Here is a 24,503-nt window from a genome sequence, read left to right as displayed (position 1 = left end):
ATTATTTTATGATCTCTATAAAGGTTAACACTCCTTCCCCAAGACTACTACTATTATCAAATGGGGAAAAACCCTAGGCAAGACTTTTACAGACATTTGCTGGACTAAAGCTTTCTCCACCACCTACTCTCCACCACCAAAAGATTATACAGTCTTGGTACCACACTCCCTACAACCTCGCTAAATTCTATCCCACTCAATCAGCCCTCACTCTCAACCATCAGTGTGAAATGTAGAAATTACTGGCAATCACCGACCTTAAGCTTAATGCCATTTAGAATTAAATGGGACATTTGGCTATCCAATTCAAAATGCATAGTCAAAGTATGATGACTTGTACAATACGACCTTACCATGACCCAGTCCATAAATTTTCATAATGTCTAACATATGGTGACGATCCTGTCTCTGTCCTCTTTCTCCCCTACCTTTCCTCCCCTCCTCCTTTTTTTTCTCTCTCTCTTTCCTTCTCTTTCCCCCACCCTTTGCCTATCCCTTCAAAGGCGCCTTCTCTACCCTCATAAGTGCCCTGTATGCTTATTTTCGTACTTTATTTCTTGCTTCTGTATTACCATATTTTGTTCTTTATAAGAAATATGACACTGGCGGGGAGGGGTGTTGTTCCCCCCCCCCCTTTTTTTACACAGTTTTCTCCCATACGGGGGTGTCTGAAAGGGTTGGGCAATACCCTTGCCTGATAAGTATCAATAATATCTTCTTACCATTCATTTGTTATTACTATGTTCTGTCACTTGTACTTAATTAAGTGATTCTTGCTATATTGACAATTTAAGACAGATACTGTTTTCATCTTGTATTATGCAATATAATTCAATAAAAAACATTGAACATAAAACACCTAAGGACACAAAGGGGAAAGGAGTTAATTAAAACTAAACAGGGTTAATTAAAGCAAGTTATAGGTGGACTGAAATTCATACAGTTCAGTAGGAACTGGCTGAACTTTGATACATCTATGGCAGTTGCTGTATGAGAGGAGTTGGCCTAGTGATTGACTCCTCTCAAACAGGACTACTGAAAAATTTGTGTTCGATCATCACATGCAGCCAATTGTTCTCCACACTGATCGGTGTATTCTGACAGCATTGGAGTTCTGCAGAATACAATACTGAAGCTGGGGTTGCATCTATTTCCCTCCCCTTGGTCTACTGTTTTCTGCTACCTTCCTACCCCAGGCAAATGGTTAGCTCTAAGGCTCATATATACTACTGTACACTAATATGAATTCTAAATGAAATCCCAATGCACCATGTAGAAGGACATGCATTAGAGTGTGTTGCAGTGTAATGTTGTCAGGGCTGGCTCCTGCTACTTAGCAAGCAGCTCTTTTCTTTCAGTGCACAGAAGCTGCTCAGTTGTCGGTTAATTGCCAGCCACAGTGACTCACCTGGTTACCAATAACCTGCCTCATTAATCCAGCCTACTGCCAACCCCTTTTGCTATTTAACCACTTACAGACCGGACCATTTTGCTGGTCAAAGACCAGACTACTTTTTGCGATTCGGCACTGTGTCGCTTTAACTGACAATTGCGCGGTCGTGCGACGTGGCTCCCAAACAAAATTTATGTCCTTTTTTTACCACAAATAGAGCTTTCTTTTGGTGGTATTTGATCACCCCTGTGGTTTTTTATTTTTTGCGCTATAAACAAAAATAGAGTGTAAATTTTGAAAAAAACGCACTATTTTTTACTTTTTGTCATAATAAATATCCCCCAAAAATATATAAAAAAAACACTTTTTTCCCTCAGTTTAGGCCGATACGTATTCTTCTACATATTTTTGGTAAAAACAATTGCAATAAGCGATTATTGATTGGTTTGCGCAAAAGTTATAGTGTTTACAAACTAGGGATAGTTTTATGGCATTTTTTTTTTTATTTTTTATTTTTTTTTACACTAATAATGGCGGCGATCAGCGATTTTTATTGTGACTGCGACATTGCGGCGGACACATCAGACATTTTTGACACATTTTTGGGACCATTGTCAGTTATACAGCAATCACTGCTATATAAATGCAGCGATTCCTGTGTAAATGACACTGCCAGTGAAGGGGTTAACCAGTGGGTGGCAGTGTAGGGGTCAAGTGTTCCTAGGGGTGTGTTACTAAATGTGTGGGGGCTGGGCTTTCATTTAGTGAACACTGATCTCTGCTCCAATCACATGGAGCAGACATCAGCATCACTAGTTGCTAGGCAGAATGGGGAAATGCTGTTTACAAGGCATTTCCTCCATTCAGCCGTCCCGTGAGACGATCGCGGGTATGCCCGCGGCAATCGAGTCCGTGGGACCCGCGACCAGACTCGCGGGGGTCCCGACCGGCACGCGAGCACGCCGCCGGCGGCGCGCTCGCGATGGCAGGGCGGCATTGAAGATTGGACGTACCTGTACGCCAATATGCCTGCCCGTGCCATTCTGCCGACGTACATCAGCGTGCGCCGGTCGGGAACTGGTTAAACAGAATTTCCTCCTTGCCCTTGCATGGTCTATGATAAGTGCATTCCTTCCTGTGCTCCTGTGTATGACTTGGTCTGGCTGACTTCCTTTGATTAATGTTCCTGATTTTGGCTCCTCACTATGCTGACTTCTAGTTTCCTGACCCAGCTCGTTTCTTTACCTTCTCTGGCATCCAAGCCCTGGTTTCTGTTTTTGACTATGGTCCTGAACTGTTATTTTTGCCATTTCGTTGAAGATTTGTGATTTTAATTGCACTTTCTGTCTTCGTTTAGTTTATGGTTCCTGACAGATGTGCCTTTTTTGTTGGTGCATTAGTCAGCTCATTGCATGGGTATATGTGGGTATGTGTGGGTATATGCATGCAGCTCTTTAAAGCGGTGTTCCACCCAAAAAAAAAAATTAAAGGCCAGCAGCAACACATACTGGTGGCTTTTAACAATAGGAAACGTACCTGTCCTGGAGTCCAGTGATGTCGGCAATGCAGCTGTTTCCATCAGCTGTCAGGGGTTGCCGCCACCATTGCGGGTAAGGGTACCTGGCAGTGTAGTCTTACGGCTTCACCCCAGGAACCCTACTGCACATGCTTGAGGCCCCGCTCCTCTCTCCTACTGGCCCAGCGACAGGGAGAGGAGGGAGGAGGAGGGAGCCCCGCGATGATGTCATGGGCCGCGGCCCTGTCTCCCGGAAGTGGGGACAGAATACCTGTCAAAGACCACCCCCCCCCCCCCCCAAAAGGTGCCAATTGTGGCACCAGAGGGGGAGAGGAGACAAATGAGTGGAAGTTCCATTTTTGGTTGGAACGCCGCTTTAAGAAGGTCACTTAACACTGGAACCCTGGTTGGCACTGGCATATATTTGTTTACCCCTGGACAGATAAGGAGCTTGAGAGAGCTGAACAGTACAAACTGATAATACTGACCTAATTTCCTACACATCAATTAAAAATATTTCCCCCGAGGTAGGAGCCCCCAGTGCAAACAACTGCCAATACTGTTCTAAAGCTGAAATCTTTACTCCTGTTAATAAGTCAACCCAAAAGAAAAATTTGCATCAGATCACGGAAATACAAAGGATGACATCTCTCAGCCTATCTTTCCAAGCTATATTTCAAATATAATAAAACAAAAGGTTCCTTCTGCTGTAAACATTTATATTAACTTCTAGTTACTTATTGCAGCTACTATTATCCTACAAAATAGAAAACTAGTACAATCATATAAAATATACTTTAATTTGTGAACAAAGCATACGTAATAAAAAGTCCAAGCACAAAACAAGGAAGCCATTTGAAGCTTTGTGTTAAAGCATATCTAAACCAAATAATATAAATGCATAGCTCCCAACTGTCCCTGATTTCGAGGGACTGTCCCTGATTTGTAGCAATGTCCTTCTGTCCCTCATTCCTCCTCATTTGTCCCTCATTTTGGTCTGATCTATATAGTTGTATATAAAATGCACTTTTATCTATCAAAAAGTGTTTCCCAGTACTATACTTTCATCTGATTTCTAAATTGTTGCAGTAATAAATTACAAAAGCCAATATAAAGAAATAGCAGTGGTAAAAAAGCAATTGTGGGTTTAACCGATCTTATTTTTTTGTACAATTCTCCTTTTAAGGGGGTGTGTTAGGGGGTGTGTCCTATGCCTACATGCTTTTGCCGATAGGTGTCCCTCATTCCCATCTCAAAAGAGGTATGTAAATATTAGATTATATATTGCAGTTTTATGCTGTGTTTAATGATGGGGTTAGTATGCGGGAGGGGGTCCTGTGTACAATGGGGGGGGGGGGTAGTGTTGAGGAAGGGGTCCTGTGTAATGATGGGCAGAGGTATGATGGTAAGGGGGATTTGTTTTGTTAAACCATGCTCCTTAAGCCCCTTCCATTGTTAACAGTCTGGCCACACCAGCTTTTTGGTGTGATGTGCCACATGCTTACATCAGCCTCAAGTGTCCCTCATTCTCAATTTCTAAAGTTGGGAGGTATGTACTCTGTCCTGTGATGGTGAGCTGTATACTCTGTTCTGTGATGCTGGGGCTGTATACTCTGTCCTGTGATTCTGGGGCTGTATACTCTGTCCTGTGATGTTCAGCTGTATACTCCATGCTGTAATGCTGAGCTGTATACTCTGTCCTGTGGTGCTGGGGCTTTATACTCTGCCCTGTGATGTTGAGCTGTATACTTTGTCCTTTGGTTCTGAGCAGTATACTCTGTCCTGTGATGCTGAGCTGTATACTCCTGACACTATGGGTGAAAGCAAGTGGAATACAGGGAATGGGGTGGGTGGATTATATAAGGGGTGGGGCTTATGAGAAGTGGGAGAGATCAAAAAGGAGGGGCAGGGTCTGGCACCCCCTATCCTAAAACTTCACCAGCCACCACTGATTATATTTTGATTGTTGTCAATCTAAAGCCGATGATAGCACACAGATTTTGTTTCAAACCCAATCCGTGAGATTGTGACTGTGCGGAGTCATCTACCTGATTTTAATATCAGTTGAACAGGATGATTAGAAAATATTTTTTGTTATTCAAATCTGATCCAAAGTAATGCAACCTACTGCACAACTATACGCTTTACTAAAGAATTTGAGAATCTTCTCACAGTAAATAGTGTGATTATTCATGTCAATTATACAATCATGTGCAGATGAAATAACAAAACAGGAATTCGATTTTTAAATGATTGGATAATTGAAGTGAATATTTGCACAATTCACTCTGTAAATAGTCTCAATATTCTGAAGAAATCCTTTAGTATTTCTGATCACGCCCCTTAGTAAAGCCTTTATAGCTTGTAGCATTCACTCTCGTGTTTGGCAAATATCTGGCAAATGTCACTTAAGTGGTAAACTGAAGAGCTGTTAATGGACGCCAAACTCCATCCAGATTTTAGCTTCTCACTCCACATGAATAAAAAGACAGAGCCTCCAATAGTGTAAAAATCCTTAAGGTAGCTAATTTATTTTAAAAATATTGCACATTCATCAGATAAAATTCAAACAAGTCTTCATAATGTTAATTCAATAAGGCCAGGTGACAATCTGCTGCGAACTAACTGCTCCTTCACTTACACGCCATGAGTCACCGTCCTGGCATCAGAGTACAGTTGCCATGTAGCCACGGCCCAACGCGTTTCGTCACTTTCGACTTTGTCACAGGAGGTCACACTTTTCACTGTGGTGGAGGACTGTTGGTGTTGGAAGTGGATTGTGAGTGGATTGAAATTGATATTCCTTGTTTGTGACTGCAAGATTCTGTTTCACATTTATATGGACACAGAATTATATATATTTTTACGGACACTTTTTATATTTTTCTTTGATCGCTACTGTAAAATGTATGGTTTTTATATATTCTTCACCATTTTGACATTTTGATTTCTTTTCAAGTAGCAGCACTATTATTTATCCAAACATCTTAATGTGCAGTGTGTGTGTGTATGTGTGTGTGTGTGTATATATATATATATATATATATATATATATATATATATATATATATATATAATTAAAGTGAGGAGACGTGAACCTGTGTACTCACAGAGGAACCCACAACCCCCAACTATTTCAGCGGCAGGAAGACTTTGTTCTAAGGTAAGTATTTCATAATGAACTAGTATGCAATGCATACTAGCTCATTATACCTTTTGTCTTACAGGTTTTTTATTTCTTTTCTTTTATTTTTAAGAATTACAACCTTTTTAAATGTAATTTCTTTGCATGATTTAGTGCTCAATGTAAATTTACATTATTCGTATTACAATACTTACTATGCCCGAGATCAACGTAGCTCTAAAGCCGCATACACACGGGCGGACTATATGGCCTACCTAGTCCGTCGAAACACATTTCAGCGGACAGTCCGCTCGTGTGTGGGCTTCAGCTGACTTTTTCAGTGTGCAGTCTGGCGTACTAAGTATTTCGGAATTTCCGTAATACTGTCCGTCATACTTTGGTTTCAGCGGACAATCCGCTCGTGAGTAGGCTAGTTCGACGGACTAAGAATGGCGCATGCTCAGAAAGGATTTACACGGCGGAAGGTTGCATTGCTGTGTATTGGACTTCCTATTTCTAGTCCCGTCGTACGTGCTGTACACGTCATCGCGCAAGCTTTCGACGGACTGTTTGTGCATCCGTGTGTGGTCAAGTCCGTTCATTCGAAAGTATGACGGACTGTCCGTCGGATTGTATGACGGACTAAGTAGGCCATACAATCCGCCCGTGTGTACGCGGCTTTACAGTAACTTATAGTAATTAGATATTAAATATTTCAAACATCTAGCATGTCACAAGTTACATTCTAGAGATGCTGCCATTCACATAACTCTCCCTTTTCCACTGCTGACACAGAAGGAATGTAACAAATTTCCAAAAATTCCTTGTGTGAGCAGAAAGCAGTCTTCAAAAATAGCCAATATAACTGTTTCATGTACATAGATTAAAAAAAAAGACAATAAACATAAAGAAGTTTATTTAAAATATTAACATACATTAGAATTATTATTTATATGGTCCCTTTAAGATGTTAATGACAAACATCTATTTTTAAATCCAAAACTAAGAGACAGATTTAAAATGAGCAAGTGAATCTAGGCGCATTAATCTCCTTAAGCAGGACATAGACGGTTTAAATCTCGGCCGGTTCTGCAGGGACCTTCCGAGCTTTGAACCATATATGGGCAGGTTGATTGTACCCAAGTTGTTTGAACGATCAACCAGCCTGTTGAATTTTTCATGCGATCATTGCCTGTGTCTATGCAATACTCAGTGTGTCTTCTCCCAGCCGGAATGGCTCCCTGCCCCCCCACATCAGGTATACACAATTGCTCCACAGGAGGGATCAACACAATATTTGCCCACTCTTCTTTCCAAAAACATTCCAAATCTGTCAAACAGTGAGGGCATCTATGTACAGCCCTCTTCAGATCACCCCACATATTTTCAATCGGATTCAGGTCTCGGCTCTGGCTGGGCCATTCCAAAACTTTAATCTTCTTTGGGTGAAGCCATTCCTTTGTTTATTTAGATGTAGGCTTTGGGTCCTTGGCATGCTGAAAGATGAAGTTCCTCTTCATGTTCAGCGGTTTGCAGTCTGAATGTTCTGTGCCAATATGGACTGGTATTTGGAACTGTTCATAATTCCCTCTACCTTGACTAAGACATCTGTTCCAGATGAAGAAAAACAGCCCAAAGCATGATGCTGCCACCACCATGCTTCAATGTGGGTATGGTGTTCTTTTGGTGATGTGCAGTGACGTTTTTTAATTATGGCCAAAAAGTTCAACCTTGGTTTCATCAGACCATAATACATTTTCGCACATGCTTTTGGGAGACTTCAGATGTGTTTTTGCAAAATTTAGCCGGGCTTGAATGTTATTCTTGATAAGAAAAAGCTTCCATCTTGCCATTCTCCCCCATAGCCCAGACATGGTGAAGAATACGGGACATTGTTGTCACATGTACCCACAGAGTCAGTACTTGCCAGATATGCCTGTAGGCCTCTTGGCAGTCTAATTGACCAGTTTTCTTCTTGCCTTTATATCAATTTTGGAGGGACGTCCAGTTCTTGGTAATGTCACTGTTGTGCCATATTTTCTCCACTTGATAATGACCATCTTTACTCTGTTCCATGGTATATCTAATGCCTTGAAAATTCTTTTGTACCCTTCTCCTAACTGATTCCTTTTAACAATGAGATCCCTTTGATGTTTTGGAAGCTCTCTGCGGAATGAGATTATTTATCTTTGTCTCATTTTTTTATATCTCAGAAAACTGTGGGTGTGTAGACTTTTTATATCCACTGTATACTGTATATAATATACACACACACACACACACACTAAAGTAGCTGACTAGTGGGAACCATGAGCTGGGAATTGGGTTCCTGCCTTTTCTGGGAAAATATACTAGTCTTGAGATCTTTTGCCTCTAAATAACATTGAAACCAATTCCCATTATTAGCACCCAAGCTGCTAAAATACCAGCCAGGTGACAACCCTAGCTGGGAGTAATGTTGGAAACAGTTGCAGAGTGAGCAAAGGGTGTGATGGGAGGGAAACACTATAGTCAGGAGTGAGGTGGGTGACAGGAAGCCATTGTGTGCAGCTGGGTTAGGTACGATGATTTGGGGTATTAGGTACTTGGAACCTGAGAGGTGAGGTCAATGATAGAGACAGGGGCGTAGCTTGAAGCTTGTGGGCCTGGTTGCAAAAGTTGACCTGGGCCCCCCACTACCCCCCACCACTTCCACCGTGTGTGTAAATACACCCACCGCACGCCAAGATACTCAAAGTGGCTTAAGAGTTTAGCGTTCCCAGAGTTCCTCCTTACATGAGAGGACAGGGGTCACCGCTTAAGAATCAGAGGACAGCGATCACCCCTGGAGAATCAGAAAACAGGGATCGCTGCTGTAGAATCAGAGGACAGGGATGATCCCTAGAGAATAAGAGGAAAGGGATCACTGCTGGAGAATCCGAGGACAGGGTCCCCTAGCAGGTAATTTGACAGAGCTCCTTTCTCATTCCAGCACTGTAAACAGATACCAAGCCCCCCCCCCACCACCACCCACAATACACAGGGCTGAAATCACATTCCTTTACACACCGTCTATCAGGGTGTATCTGGCTTTTATGTTGCCCTTCTGACCTGCGAAATCCCCTGGTCGGAACGGCAGTGTAGTTGCAGTAGGCAGATACACCCTATGCAGATCATGGCTGCCTGGCTGTGTTGTAAAGGAATATGATTTCAGCCCTGCGGAGAAGGAACAGTGTAGAATGCTGTGCTGGGAAAGGAGCTCAGCAGCTGGGCATAGCATCCAGGGCAGAGGGGGTGGTCAGGGGGCTTTGGATGGGGGACTTAGATCTGGGGGAGCAAAGCCATGTGACACAAAATCCGGAGCCTCCAGCCCCTCAGGAACCCTTCAGGAGATTTGTTTTAGCAATTTCTAAAGGTTTCTCTGTCAATGTTGGCAGGTGTTGGGGGGAGGTTACCTCTCGGAAGTGTGTGTCTTTTCCCTAGTTGTCAGGGAAGTGGGGTAAGTAGACATCCCTGGGTAGGGGGTATAGAGAATCCCAGCTAGGGACTAGGAAACACTGAGCAGTGTCATACCTCACAGTGACATCTGTCCCATTGTGTCTACAGGACGGCACTCTCCTCCTCTTAACTTGCTGAGCTTGGTTACCATTCCATGTTGCCAGCACACAGCACAGACACTTCCCCATCCTGGGCTATTCTCATCCCATGCTCCTCTCCATTCAGGAAATGGCTCAAAGCTTCTCCCCAGCCAATAACAGAGGGGTGTGGACTGTGGAAGGCAAAGTGGAAGCCCAGTACTGGAGCATGGCTGTGGGGCCCTAAGGCAGATCAGAGCTGGACTTTGTGGAGGATATGACAGGGAGGCAGAAGGGCCCCCCTGGAAATAGGGGCGTGGTTGCAATTGTGACCCCTGCAACCCGTTATGCTACACCCATGTGTAGAGAGGCATAGGTGGAGATGGATTGGACCAGGGGAGTGAGGTGCTGTGCCTGGGGGTATGAGGGGAATGGTAGAGAGGCAATGTAATGAAGAAGATGGGAAGTGAGTTGAAGGTACTGACCAGAGATGGAGGTGCTGTAAGTGACGGTGAGAAGGGAGGGAGGTGCTGTGACTTAGGATGTTATTCTAAACAAATACTCCGAGAATATTATTTAGCGACAAGTATGCTTCACTCATGTGCTAAATCTCCCTACTTTTAAGCTGAGTCCCTTTTTTTTTCATTCAAAAAGTGGTTTAAGTGAAAAAACTGACCCGCTTTCCCCCAGACATTCGATCTATTGTATTCTGCCAGCAGATTCCCCACTGTTGGAATACATTGATCAGTGCTGCGGGCTATAATTAGCTATAGTCGACAGCGCTGATCGTGCCACATTTATTCAACAGGCTAGTTGTACAGAAGAAGTCGACCAACTGCTGTGCAACCAGGGTGCTCATACATGGATCAGAATTTAGCTGGTTCCTGCTGAACCGGATGTATTTCAATCCATGAATGGCCAGCTATAATGTCTGCTCTATAACATCTACATCAATCTACTAGGAAGAAGACATCCTTATTGTTTTTGATTGTTTAAAAAAAAAAGAGAGGTGACTGTCACCTATCTGTCTATTTCTCCCTATCAGTCCATTTCTCAGATACTAATTTTTTTCCGGCAACTTGATTTAGGAAATCCAGCAGTGAACTATCAGCAAGCTAATCTGACTTCCCCATGTGTTTAACATTGTGCTATGCATATACGTTGCTTAAATATATGTTGGTTGGAACGGTGCATACAAAAATAACATTCCATAACATCATACTTTGTTTATACATGCCAATTCCTGCAACACCCTACTATCAGCTGGTCTTAACTTAAAACTATACTTTTTGTACACCGTTCCATCCCCAGTGCTGTATACTATGTCACATTCATCCATACTATCTTCCTCTTCACCATCAGAGGCATTCTTATGAACAATGGTGTCCTCATCACAGTAGGTCATAGTTCTGGAATTGCCATTCAGCCTTTCATAGCTTGGTTTCCAACACAGGATCTTTTTGGACTTGGCTTGTTTCATAACAAACACTGTCACTGCCATGATCAACAGCACCAGAACCAAAACAGTGGTGACAGCAGAATAATAAGAGACTTTGGGGGGCAATCTGTTGGCCAGCTTCAGGTTCTTCAAGGCAACCTGTTCAGCTTCAACTTGTAGGTGTTTTATGCAAAGTACTGCAAGAGAATGGGTAGAATAAGAATTAGAATTTCATAGGAATTGGCCAATTCAATAATGCATATAAAAAAACCTAAGGAAAGGAAGGGGGGAAGGAGTTAATTAAAACTAAACAGGGTTAATTAAAGCCAGTCATAGATGGACTGAAATTCATACAGTTCAGTAGGAACTGGCTGGATTTCGATCCATCTATGGCAGTTGCTGTATGAGAGGAGCTGGCCTAGTGATTGACTCCTCTCAAACAGGACTATTAAAAATTTTGTGTTAGATCAGCACATGCAGCCAATTGCTCTCCACGCTGATCGGTGTATTCTGACAGTGTTGGAGTCCTGTAGAATACTGTTTTCTGCTACCTTCCTACCCCAAGCAAATGGTTAGCTCTAAGGCACATATACACAACTGTACACTAATATGAATTCTAAATGGAACCCCAATGCACCATGTAGAAGGACATGCATTACAGTGCGTTGCAGTGTAATGTTGTCAGGGCTGGCTCCTGCTTAACGAGCAGCTCTTTTCTTTCAGTGCACAGAAGCTGCTCAGCTGTCGGTTAATTGCCAGCCACAGTGACTCACCTGGTTACCATTAACCTGCCTCATTAGTCCTGCCTATAGCCAAACCCTTTTGCTATTTAAACAGCTTAGCTCATGTCCTCCTTGCCCTTGCATGGTCTATGATCTCTAAGTGCTTTCCTTCCTGTACTCCTGTGAATGACTTGGTCTGGCTGACTTCTCTTTGATTCCTGTTCCTGATTTTGGCTCCTCACTATGCTGGCTTCTGGTTTCCTGACCCAGCTTGTTTCTTTACCGTCTCTGGAATCCAAACCCTGACTTCTGTCTTTGACTATGTTCCTGAACTGTGTTATTTTTGCCATTTCATTAAAGATTTGTGATTTTTAATTGCACTTTCTGTCTTTGTTTAGTTTATGGTTCCTGACAGATGTGCCTTTTTGTTGGTGCATTAGGCAGTTTATTGAATTGCATGGGTTGTGGGTATTGCTGCCGCTGCCATTGCGGGCAAGGGTACCTGGCAGTGTAGCCATACGGCTTCACCCCGGGAACCCTACTGCACATGCTCGAGGCCCCGCTCCTCTCTCCTACTGGCCCGGCGACGGAGAGGAAGAGGGAGCCCCGTGGTGATGTCACGGGCCGTGGCCCTGTCTCCCGGAAGTGGGAACAGAATACCTGTGAAAGGTATCCTGTCCCCCCCCCCCCCCCGAAAGGTGCCAATTGTGGCACCGGAGGGGGAGAGGAGACAAACGAGTGGAAGTTCCACTTTTGGTTGGAACTCCGCTTTAAGAAGGTCACTTAACACTGGAACTCTGGTCTGCACTGGCACATACCGTATTTATCAGCGTATAACACACACTTTTTTTCCCTTATAATCAGGGGAAAATCGTGGGTGCGTGTTATATACGCCGATCCCCTGCTGATTTTGAGTGGAGGAGCAAGCGACGCTGATATACATACATAGCCAAGTGTACTCGGCTAGTCTCGGCTACGCTCACAGTCGTGCCCAGTCCCGCCCTATGATGGACTGTGAGAGGAGCAGAGAGGAGCTGAGACTAGCCGAGTACACTCAGCTATGTATGTATATCGGCGCCGCTCACAGTCACGCCCAGTCCCACCATTGGACCTGTGTTATGTCCATCATAGGGTGGGACTGCAAGAGGAGCCGAGAGGAGCCAAGATACACAGGACGGCTCTGTGTATCTCAGCAGCGCCATATTTAAACTGCAGTGACACTGACAAGGCTGCAATATCACTGAGCAAGGCTGCAATATCACTGAGCAAGGCTGCAATGTCACTGGTCAAGGCTGTAAATGACACTGGGCAAGGCTGCATATGACACTGGGCAAGGCTGCATATGACACTGGGCAAGGCTGCATATGACACTGGGCAAGGCTGCAAATTACACTGGGCAAGGCTGCAAATTACACTGGGCAAGGCTGCAAATTACACTGGGCAAGGCTTCAGATGGACACTGATAAGGCTGAATTGATGGGTATTTAAATGTAAGTTTTTTTTTTCTTAAAATTCCCTCCTAAACTTGGGGTGCGTGTTATACGCCGGCGCGTGTTATACGCCCATAAATACGGTATTTGTTTACCCCTGGACAGATAAGGGGCTTGAGAGAGCTGAACAGTACTAACTGATAATACTGACCTAATTTCCTACACATCAATTAAAAATATTTCCCCCGAGGTAGGAGCCCCCAGTGCAAACAACTGCCAATACTGTTCTAAAGCTGAAATCTGTACTCCTGTTAATAAGTCAACCCAAAAGAAAAATTTGCATCAGATCACGGAAATACAAAGGATGACATCTGTCAGCCTATCTTACCAGGTTATATTTCAAATGTAATAAAAAAGAAAGTTCCTTCTGCTGTAAACATTTATATTAACTTCTAGGTACTTATTGCAGCTACTATAACCTTTATTATCTCCATTATCATACCAAACTAGTACAATCATATAAAATATACTTTAACATTTGTGAACAAAACATATGTACCGTATTTATTGGCGTATAACACGCACCCCACGTTTAGGAGGGAATTTAAAAGAAAAAAACTTTTAGGGGGGAAGTTTAAGGAAAACAACTTGCATTTAAATGCCCATCAATGCAGCTTTATCAGTGTCATTTGCAGCCTTCCATTGCAGCCTTGTCAGCCACTTGCAGCCTTGCATTTAGCCTTGTCAGTCATTTGCAGTCTTGTCTGTGGCTTTGCCAATTAAAAATGGCGCCGCCGAGATACAGATGTGCTGTGTATCTCGGCGGCTTTCGGCCATTCTCGGCTATTTTCGACCGTTCTCGGCTATTTTCGGCCACACTCGGCCATTTTCGGCGGCTTTCGGCTTTCCGAGTACACCCGAAAATAGCCGAGAACGGCCAAAAATAGCCAAGAATGGCTGAAGATACCCGGAAGCGGCAGTGAGTGGCAGAAAGGGTTAAAAATAGTGGGGAATCGGCGTATAACACACACCCCCCCATTTCCCCCTGATTTTAGGGGGAAAAAAGTGCGTGTTATACGCCAATAAATACGGTAATATAGAGTCCCAAGCACAAAACAAGGAAGCCATTTGGAGCTTTGTGTTAAAGCATATCTAAACCAAATAACATAAATGTAATATATTGCAGTTTTACGGTCTTTAGTGGTAGTGGTTGCATTCATTTTCTTTTTTTCATATTTTTTCACCAATATTTTTACCTTACACACCTTCTGTCCTGTGTTGACAATGCTCATGAGAAAACACGATAGGACTACAGAAACCTCCCCTCTTCTTCAAACATAAAGGGGAGGGGATCTGTAGTATTAAGACGTAGCTGAGAACAAAAAGTTATCAGCTGACAAGATCAATTTTTTTTTTTACTAATTGAATAGTTATAACAGAAGTTCATTGTTAGATCCCTTTCACACTGAAGCACTGCTAAAGCGCTGGTTGTTTTTGCAAAGCTTTGGAAGTTTAGCGACGCTTTTCAGGCGCTAGCGGGGAAATTTCTTTTAAGGTCACATGACAAAGTGACCCTAAATTTTTTTTAAAGAAAGACACCTTTTTTGCCATTTTCAAAGCGATTTTAAGGTGCTCTGGAAGCGCTGCCCATTAATTTCAAAGGACAGGGGCGTTTTTGAAGCGCTCTCCAAACATGCCCCAAAGGACTTTTTCTACCGTCCCGCAAGTGCACCACCCCAGTTTGAAAGCACACATTCAAATGGGAGGCAATTTTAAGGCGCTATTTTTAGCGCTAAAGCGCCTGAAAACCACCTCAGTGGGAAAGGGGTCTTTCAAGGCTTCTTCCACATTAAAAGTACTGCTTAATGCCCTCTGAAAAGCAATCTGTGGTGCCATCTATGGAATTCCTGTTTTTTCTTTTCTTTTTCTTTTCACAATTTTACACTGTAGGACCACGTCGCAACTGCAAGCCAAGAGTTCAGCTCCAGGTTGTGGTGTGGCTCCATTGAACTTAATTGGCAAGTCTGATAGACAGTGCCTCCTGTCAAACTCTGTACCCCTTGTTTAAAAATGTAGGTTTTACGAAGCAAAGACAATATAGATATACTGATTCTTATGCCGCATACAAACGACCAGACTTTTCGAGGGACTAGGTCCGAGGGTCTTTCCGACGGACTTTCGGCGGAGTTCCGACGGACTTTCCGAATGAATGGACTTGGCCACACACAATCACATCAAAGTCTGATGGATTCGAACGTGATGACAAATGACTAGACTAGAATAAGGAAATTCATAGCCAGTAGCCAATAGCTGGCCTAGCGTCCGTTTTTGTCCATCAGACTAGCATACACACGAATGGATTTCTCGGTCCGGCGGAGTTCCGGTGGGAAAATTTAAAACATGTTCTATTTCTAAAGTCTGCCAGATTTTTGGCGAGCAAAGGTCTGATGGAGCCCACACGCGATCAAATTTTCCGACGGTCTCCTTCCGTCGGACATTTGCTGTCAAAAAGTCCGGTCGTGTGTACGTGGCATTAGATGTGGTGCCTGCATTTGTTTTTTGGGCTTTATTTTTCCCTGGTGATCCTGCCAGCAAGTCTGTTGTTCTTCAACAGAACAAGCTGTCTTGCAGATGTAGAGTGTTGAGATAAACAGTTTACCACTAACAGGGGTGCTTACAATGGTCAGCTTTTTTTTATTTATATAAAACATTTTTTCAAAATGAAAACTGTTGCTGCTTAAAAAATTTAGTTTGGCTTCAATTTGGTGTATCTAAAACTGCTAATACATCTTAGGCCCCTTTCACACCAGCGGATTGATCAGGTCTGCCTGTCTATTTCAGACAGACCCATTTGGGCCGCCCATTGTGCTCTATGGGGCTGCAGATGTCAGCGGACATGTGTGCGCTGACACCCACCTGGCATCCGATCCAACAAAATCCATTGAAAACAGACGTGTGGCGATATGTTTGCCACCCATACAGCGGGTCGGATCGGATGCCAATCAGATGAAAACGGACATGTAGTCTGTTTCCATCTGACCACCCCATAGAGGAGAGCGGGCTGCTTCCGCTCTGCACAGCTAAGCTGAAACGGACCTGTTATCCGCCTGCTCAGCGGGGAACAACGGCAGTGGCGGCCCATCCATACGGGGTGCCGCTCCCCTAATCCATGTGCCCGGCCCCAATATACATGCAGGGCGCTGGATGCATGAATTTCAATTGAGTTTTTTTCTTAAGCACATGATTAGAGCCTGAGGCTCCAAAAAAGGGTGGGCTTGGGGCTCACAGCACTGTGCCCTGAGCACACCCAGTTGTGTGACAATAGCGAATTAATATTAGACCAACCGACCGGGGCACTGGAGAACCAGCCGCCACTGATCAGGAGAGAGATCCCTCACCGAGAAGGCGGATTCTGCTTGGATGGATCCACCCCATGTGAAAGGGGCTTAACATTCCCCTTCCACCAAACCAACAAATATGCTTTCCAATTGTGTCTCTGTTGCTCCTTCATCCAGAGTGTGGGTGCTCCAATACAGGAGGTGTGTTACTGGCCATATCCCTAGGTGTAAACAGAGGGGAAAAGCCTATAATAAAAAAGCTAATGCAGCCATCCAGCCAGTGATTAGTAATTAGCAATATATTACATTTTTGGGGTTTTGGGTTTAATACCGCTTTAAGATTTTCTAAGCCACAACTCCAGAACAAGCATGTAGATTAGAAAGTCTGAACTCCTGATTAGTATACTTATTCTGGTTATTGAACATGTATTAAAGCCACTGGATCCGCATGGTGGCCAGGTAGCTGGTATTTTCATAATAAGACGTCAGCAATGATGAGGGGTCTTCAAAATGTTTCTGCACAATTAAAAAAGTATGGAAACTTTTTGAAGAACCCTCATACTTCTCTCGGTACAGTTTTTTCTTTATATCTCAAGGGGTTGGAGCATTCAATTTAGGACAAACTCAATCTACACAAAAGCCCTGCATATTATATATATATATATATATATGTATATGTAATCTCATGAGATGAGAGAGAAGGGGGTTAGGGTGGGTGAGCGAAAGGGTGGTGAGGGTGGGTTAGAGAGAAGGGGGTGAGGGTGGGTGAGAGAGAGGGGGGACGGGTGAGAGAGAGGGGGGTGGGAAAGAGAGACCCCCTATCCCTGCCTGAAGTCCCTACTGGCCCAGCCCCTGTCTGTGTGGGTAGGTGTGTGTGTGATCCACCTACCTCCCGCCTGTCCTCGGTCAGCCTGTTTTCCTCTGGTTCCATTACAGTCACAGCTAGGAGAGGACATTGGCTCTGGGAGTGCAGGCTTTGGGTGGCGGTGAGGTCTCGTCTCCTCTCTCTCAATCCCTCCTGGGCTCTGCCCATGCCTCCCCATCCCTGTTTGATGCCGCTGCCCAAGTCCAGGACCATGACAAAGGGGCTAGGCTCAAAACTTTAGGCCCCACGAGCACTAGTGCGGAGGAGGAGGAAGTGGAATCCTCCTCTGCTTTGAATGCTGGGCAGGGAGGGAGTCACGGCCATGATGTCACTGGTTGCTAGACACTAGGCGACTCTAGCAACCAGTGGCCAAGAGTAGAGTCAGGTGGAAGTGGGGGCAGAACCGGAGCCAGCGCTACAGTGGCTCAGTCCGCACCGCCCCCTGCATTCCAGATTGCTCCCAGTGTTAGTTTCATTCAGATACACTGTATTGTCCAGAAATGATGGTACCCGGGAATGGGACATACCTGCTAATTGCGGGACTGCACCCACCCACTAAAACTCCGGGCTATAGCCCCCAAAGCCACCCCTTAGCAATGCCACTGCCCCTCACAGACTCAGAACTAGAGCTCTCTAATCAGCAGACATCAACCAATTTGTTGACTGCAGAACTGTAGGTCTAACTCAACAGGGTACATTGTAGTGCTTGCGGAGAGACCACTGTTTCCATACAAAGAGCAGTGATCCTTCTCTGCAACATCTGTGCCTTGGAATTTTTTCTGGTGCTGAAGCTATAATGCAACCAATAGAGATGTAGACATCTACAGATACTGTATGCATTTCTTTTGTCTCCACAGTCTAGAAAGTTTCTTCCAGATTACTGCAGTTATTTTCTAATTGATCAGAGGTGAGAAACAACTTTACTGCCTTGTCCATGTAAAATAAAAGGGAGAATGCAGAAACACACCGGGTAGAGGAAATGCATGTTAAATTCTTAAAATTCCCCTCTGCACCGTCAGCCTTAGTTACAAGTATGAAAAGTCTGACGACAACAGTAAACATATCAAGCAAACAGATACTGGAGGGCAACTAGGACTTTAGCAGGACCCACAAATACTAAAGAGGTATGTTATCCGTACCCAACCCAGACAACATATCATTATTAGTTCCAAACTCCATAATGGTGCTGAAATATAGATTTTATCTTCAGAGATAATGTCACAGTTGTTTTCTGATTTTTATTGATAGACCATAAAAGGAAGTAGATATGAAAAAAAAACACTTCTGTCATGTCTCTCTCAAAAATTATATAATAAAAGAGAATGAGTCCATATAAGAGACTGCTGAAAGTTTGTAGAGATAAAGCATATCAGAAGAGACATAAAGAACTTCATATTTAGGCCTCATGCACGTTGGATGTTTTTACAGCTGTTGTTTTTCGGCTTCAGACATTTTATTTTCTACAGTCAATAAACTCTCCAGCATGTTATCCTATGTGTCCATGCACACGTAGGCTGTCATCAACTTTTTGTGGCTGGGATGTTTTTTGGCTGTAAAACTACTACTGGGTTTTGAGAGGAGTTTTTCAGATGTAAAAATGCTCTAACGTCAAAAAACTCTGATAAACACTTAAAAACGCATCTCACCAGCGTTTAATGTTTTTGATCCCATTGAAAACAAATAAAATAATTTAATTTAAAAAAAAAACGCTTAAAAATGCTAATGCTAAAATCTGCTAAAAAACGATATTGCAAAAATGCTGATAAACATTGAAAAACTCACTGCAAAGCACCTGCCATTTTTATAACGTTATTATAACATCAGGTTTGCATGAGGCCTAACAGTCTGGAGAAACAAAGGGAAAGAAGAGACAAGATTGTAAACTTTAAAGGAAATCTATGGTCACAACATAATCTTTTTTTAACATGAGCATTGTAACAGCAATATGAGCAACAGTTATTTTTGATAGCCCCCCCCCCCCCCCCTTCCACTGCCACATTTGGCACTTTTTGGGGGGGAGACTATACCTGGTTTTGCCATGGCAATCCGAGCCATATACAAAACCATGTAAAATATGCTGCGACCACAGCAAGTGAAGGTATAAATAAACATACAATTAGGCAATTGATCAATTACAAAAAAAACTACACCTGCATGGTGCAGCATTGGCTTAAGCCAGTGGAGATCTTAAATTCTATATGGGCACAACAGCATCTTTATGGGCACAACAGCAGCATTATGGGCACAATAACACCTTTATGCTATGTTGCTGTGCTTAACCACTTGCCTACTGGGCACTTTCACCCCCATCCTGCCCAAGCCAATTTTCAGCTTTCAGCACTATCACACTTTGAATGACGATTGCGCGGTCATGCAACACTGTACCCAAATTCTTTTGGTGGTATTTAATCACCACTGGGTTTTTTTTTTTTTTTTTGCTAAACAAACAAAAAAGACTGACAAAAAAGTTTTGCTTAGCTTCAATTATTAAATGTTGCTAATAAGTAGTTTTTCTCCTTCACTGATTGTGACTGATAGGCGGCACTGATTGGCAGCACTAATAGAACCAGTTAAACAACATGTTGCTTTTAGCGAGTGGTGCTGTGAAAAAGAATAATATAGATCAATGTGGCCACGCTATGCCTCCTCACCACCTCTTAAAAGAAATCCAAGCATGGATCTTTTCAGAGGAGAAACAGTGACTTCCACACATGTGAAGGAGCCCTAAGAGTTGTCAAGCAAAAGCATGCAGGAATGTAAAGTGTTAAATCTCTTTACATAATAACAGAAGGTTCAGCCTTATGTCCAACCAGGATGTCAGTATAAGGTGATACACAGTCTATGCTGACAGGTCTGCAGTCATATGACTGGAGATATATTCCACAAGCAGTTTGCCGATAACAGAAGATAACAGCGATTGGGCAACCTGACACAGCAGAGAAGGAGATCCTGGTGTCAGCCCAACAATAAATAAGTCTGAGCTCCAGTGAAGTAAACATTCTCTTGTCATGACTGACTTTACTTTCTTGCACTTTCCTTCCTTCCGGACACCTTGCTGATTTCGGGGGGGTGGGGGCTACTTGACCACCCTTGCCCCCTCCTGCGGACGCCCATGACTACATGCCCCATTGTACCTTTCTAATTCCTCTCAGCACCTCTGTAGTTCAGAAGGCAGGCTCTGTGAACTCTGTGAGCCAGCAGTGCCTACTCACTGGGCTTTACGGTTCCCAGAATTCAAGGAAGTAAATGTGTGGGAATCTTCGCTAAAGTAAGTTTACACTCACCAGCCACTTTATTAGGTACACCTTGCTAGTACCAGGTTGCATCCCCTTTAGCCTTCAGAACTGCCCTAATACTTGATGGCATAGATTCAACAAGGTATTGGAAACATTTTGGTCCATATTAACATGATAGCACCTCACAGTTGCTGCAGATTTGTTGGCTGCACATTAAAGATGCAAATCTCCTGTTCCACCAGTGGTGAGATGATTTGATCTTTGTGACATGGTGCATTATCCTGCTGGAAGTAGCCATCAGAAGATGGGTACACTGTGGTCATAAAGGGATGGACATGGTCAGTAACAATACTCAGTAGGCTGTGGCGTTTAAACAATGCTCAATTGGCACTAAGGGGCCCAAAGTGTGCCAAGAAAATATCTCCCACACCATTAGGCCACCACCAGCTGCTGATATAAGGCTTTCATGTTGTTTACACCAAATTCTGACCCTACCATGTGAATGTTGCAGCTGAAATCGAGACTCATCGTTGCGTAAATACGCAACGTATTTTCAATCTTCTATTGTCCAATTTTGGTGAGTCTGTGCTAATAGTAGCCTCCTTTCCTGTTCTTAGCTTACAGGAGTGGCACCCGGTGTAGTCTTCTGCTACTGTAGCCCATCTGCTTCAAGGTTTGATGTGTTGTGCATTCAGAGATGGTATTCACATATCTTGGTTGTAACAAGTGGTTATTTGAGTTACTGTTGCCTTTCTATCATCTCCAAATAGTCTGCTCATTCTCCTCTGATCTCTGACATCAACAAAGCATTTTCCTCCACACAACTGCAGCTCACTGGGTATGGTCTCTTTTTCAGACCATTCTCTGTAAACCCTAGAGATGGTTGTGTGTGAAAATCCCAGTAGATCAGCAGTTTTTGAAATACTCAGACCAGTCCGTCTGGCACCAATAACCATGCCACGTTCAAAGTCCCATAAATCCCATTTCTTCCCCATTCTGATTCTCAGTTTGAACTTTAGCAAGTCGTCTTCACCGTGTCTAGATGCCTAAATGCAGTCAGCTGCTGCCATGTGATTGGCTGATTAGCTATTTGTGTTACCAAGCAATTGAACAGGTGTACCTAATAAAGTGGCTGGTAAATACTTCAAGATCGTTCAGGTTATTAGACGTAGACTAGAAATAACTGAAATCCAATATGGAAATAAATAGATGCTGTTACATTTTGACCATAGATATGCTTTAAATACATGAAGGAGGTAAATAAAGTTCTGGAGGGCAGTATCCTTCCTTCCTGAATATGAAGCTAAGAACAAAAGCAGGGACAGGACTTCAAATGGGAGAGGTTCAAAGTGAATTTTAGAAAGTATTTTTTTTACAGAGAGAGTAGTTGATACTTGGAATAGACTTTCAGCAGAGTTAATGATTCAGTCAACAGTAAGGCCCCTTTCACACTGGGGCGGTTTTCCGGCACTACAGCGCTAAAAATAGCGCCTGAAAAAAACGGCGCTTTCACACTGGAGCGGTGCGCTGGCAGGACGGTGAAAAAAGTCCTGCTAGCCGCATCTTTGGAGTGGTGAAGGAGCAGTGTATTCACCGCTGCTAAACCACTCCTATCCATTGAAATCAATGGAGCAGCGCGGCTATACCGCCGCCGAAGCGCCACTACAGCTGGCGGTTTTAACCCTTTTTCTGCCGCTAGCATGGGTTAAAACCTCCCCACTAGCGGCCGCATACCGTCGCTAAAACGACGGTAAAGCACCGCTAAAAATAGTGGCGCTTTACCGCCGACGCCCGCACCGCCCCAGTGAATTCAAACATGCTTGGGAGAAACATAGATCTATGCTCAGACAAAAAAGTTTTAAATAATGGGTCCGACTCAATGGGCACCTAGATCTTTTTTCTACCATCGCTCTTCTATGTTTCAAATACATACCAGAGTTCAGGTCACAAAAGCAGCAATCTTTCTGATCAGTCTGTGAATCACAACAGTTGATGCATCTCATTTCCTCAGGCGACCAAGCAGTATTGGTTTTACAAGTTATACAGTGATTTGGCCCTGGACCAGAACAGTGCCTACATGATGAATCGCAAGACTGGCACACACCCTGCAAAAGAAACGATTATCTCAAAGGAGGTAAACCACAATACAACACATTCATTAATGTGACACTAAATGATATACTTATATTTAAAAAAAAAAAAAAAAAAAGCCATACATATGCACTATTTAACAGGCCTGTAATTTATTTTTCATTAAATTGTTTCTGTGTTTTTTTGCCTCCTTGTAATGCCCTCCTGTGAGCGTCCAGACCTCGCCCTTTCTCTACCCCCCCATTCACCTTATTTTTGACCATGTGGGCTGTCTATGTACACTACAAATCCCATAGACCAGTGGTCTCAACCTCAGTCCTCAAGTACCCCCAACGGGCATCGTTTAGGGAACTTCCCTTACATAAAATAGCTCTTATCAATACCATCTCATTCATATTGATTTAAAGCAGCTGTGTAAAGTAAAGTGTAAGGATTAAGGTATGTGGAAACAAAATGGTTGACAGTATGTCTTTACTAAATACATGTCTGTCTTTATCCTTCTCAGTAAAATAAGGATTCATCAAGAAGAGGCCGCATCAGCCCTAAAAAGCAGTCTACGCCCAGAAGATTGTCTTATCAGCTGATAACACCCGGAGAATTGCTTTTTCTTTGCAAAATGTTGTTTTTTTACATTGCTGATGCTTGCCTTTTTCTGTCTATAAAAGAAGTAATAAAGAGCCTCAGAGTTAAGCACGGACTTCTGAGCAGAAATACTGAATACCTCCGTGTTTCTTTGCTTAGATAAGAACTCTAACTAACAATTGGGAAACGGTAACATAACCTGACAAATAGGTGACTTGTTGAGGTCACACCTAACATTTCTGGCGCCGCGAACAGGGACCCGCAGAAAGAAACTACAAGAGGCGAACGAACATAAGGACGGAACGAAATGGTCGGGCACATCAAGAACCACAGACAAATCCTGCGCAGGTAAGAAAAGCTTTATTTTCTTATAAACTCTGTGCTTCTTAGATTTGTGCCCACCTGATCTGTCTGAATTGTTCTTCAGGTAAACACCAACCTCTGTAGTAAGCGGGTCTTGAACTTAATATTTTGGCTTATGTTACCGTTGTTTCTTGTCTGTCTACTTGTCATCTGTCTGTTGTGACTGAGATAAGCCCTGTTTGTATGGTGTGAATTGAAACATATATCATCCCAATGGGTAACGGAATGCGCCCTTAACTCGTAAGAGTACTTTGGGGGTCCGACACTTAAGTTTGATATACGCTTTTTGATTCATGAGCCTAAAAACGGGTTGAAAGTATAAGTCCTGACTGCCTCAATAAAGCAGGAATAAGAAACGAATGCTGAGAGATTCCATGGTAATGGGAAGGGAATAAAGGTCTCCACAAAGTCCCGGAGACCTAGTCATATGTGTTTGGCCACCAAAAGGGAATGCTTGTATATGTTGTAGCCGTCAGTCTGGTCATAATATTTGTCAGTTGGCTAGCATATAAAGTAATTCGATTTCAGAAATCTCATCTAGGAGAAGTTTTTAGTATTTTGGCACCCTAGGAGGAGAAGGCAACGAGACACTTAGTAAGTGATCCAAACGCCACCTAGGCAGGACTGTCAAAATGGGCCAGACACATGGTAAACCCCAGGAGGAATCTCAGAAATGTTATGCTGTTAAAGACATAATTACAATGTTGTATGGGAAGGATAAGGCACAGGGCACGAATAGGGTTCTCAAGAAATTTGGAATGGATGGAGAAAATGGGCTAAGTGTAGAAGGTTGGGAGAATATAAAGAGAGACAGACAGGGGGAGGTCCTGCAGAACAGATGGGTATCACAA

The 24,503-nt window shown here is 43.3% G+C and overlaps 1 protein-coding gene across 1 annotated transcript in view; it reads right to left on the bottom strand.

Moving 5' to 3' along the window:
- Positions 1-5,410: 5,410 nt before the first annotated feature.
- LOC143962737 (cysteine repeat modular protein 2-like) overlaps positions 5,411-24,503 on the bottom strand; it is a 198,547-nt gene continuing 179,454 nt past the window's right edge. The window contains exons 15-16 of the mRNA XM_077472135.1: positions 22,550-22,721; positions 5,411-11,222 (exon numbers count right to left, since the gene is read on the bottom strand). Of these exons, the coding sequence (XP_077328261.1) occupies positions 10,804-11,222; positions 22,550-22,721 (591 nt within the window). The 3' untranslated portion in view covers positions 5,411-10,803. The remainder of the gene's footprint in view (positions 11,223-22,549; positions 22,722-24,503) is intronic.

Source organism: Lithobates pipiens, unplaced genomic scaffold (genome assembly GCF_037356315.1).
Source record: "Lithobates pipiens isolate NorthernLeopardFrog02 unplaced genomic scaffold, aLitPip1_a1.2 Scaffold_8, whole genome shotgun sequence".
NCBI classification, from domain to species: domain Eukaryota; kingdom Metazoa; phylum Chordata; class Amphibia; order Anura; family Ranidae; genus Lithobates; species Lithobates pipiens.
This window is presented reverse-complemented; position numbering and strand designations above follow the sequence as displayed.